Source organism: Geospiza fortis, unplaced genomic scaffold (assembly GCF_000277835.1).
Source record: "Geospiza fortis unplaced genomic scaffold, GeoFor_1.0 scaffold387, whole genome shotgun sequence".
Lineage (NCBI taxonomy): Eukaryota > Metazoa > Chordata > Aves > Passeriformes > Thraupidae > Geospiza > Geospiza fortis.
In genome coordinates, this window is record NW_005054546.1 from 388,723 (window position 1) to 389,017 (window position 295).

The 295-nt window shown below is 63.4% G+C and overlaps 1 protein-coding gene across 1 annotated transcript in view; it reads right to left on the reverse strand.

Moving 5' to 3' along the window:
- Positions 1–2: 2 nt before the first annotated feature.
- Positions 3–295, reverse strand: part of MEX3A (mex-3 RNA binding family member A) — a gene marked incomplete at its 3' end in the record, with an annotated part of 842 nt that continues 549 nt past the window's right edge. The window contains exon 2 of the mRNA XM_031063973.1: positions 3–290. Coding sequence (XP_030919833.1) covers positions 3–290 — 288 coding nt within the window. The remainder of the gene's footprint in view (positions 291–295) is intronic.

The following is a 295-nucleotide window of genomic DNA, read 5'->3' on the forward strand; positions in this document are numbered from 1 at the left end:
GAGGAGGAGGGCGAGCGGTGCGAGTTGGGATGGATGGCGCCCGTGCTGCTGGAGCGCTGCTGCTTCGAGAAGAGCACCGAGACGGGGTTGGTGTTCTCCTGCCCGGCCCACATCGGGGCCCCCGACTCCGGCACCCCGTAGTACAAATCCTGCTTGTTCACACCGTAGTTGGGGAAGAGGTAACCGTAATTGAAGTCGTTTTGGTCGTTCAGCCGGGGGGTCTCATAGACGGGGTCAACGGAGCAGTCGCCGATGCAGCCCAGGCTGTTCTGGCGGAAGGTGGAGAGGGGCTTGG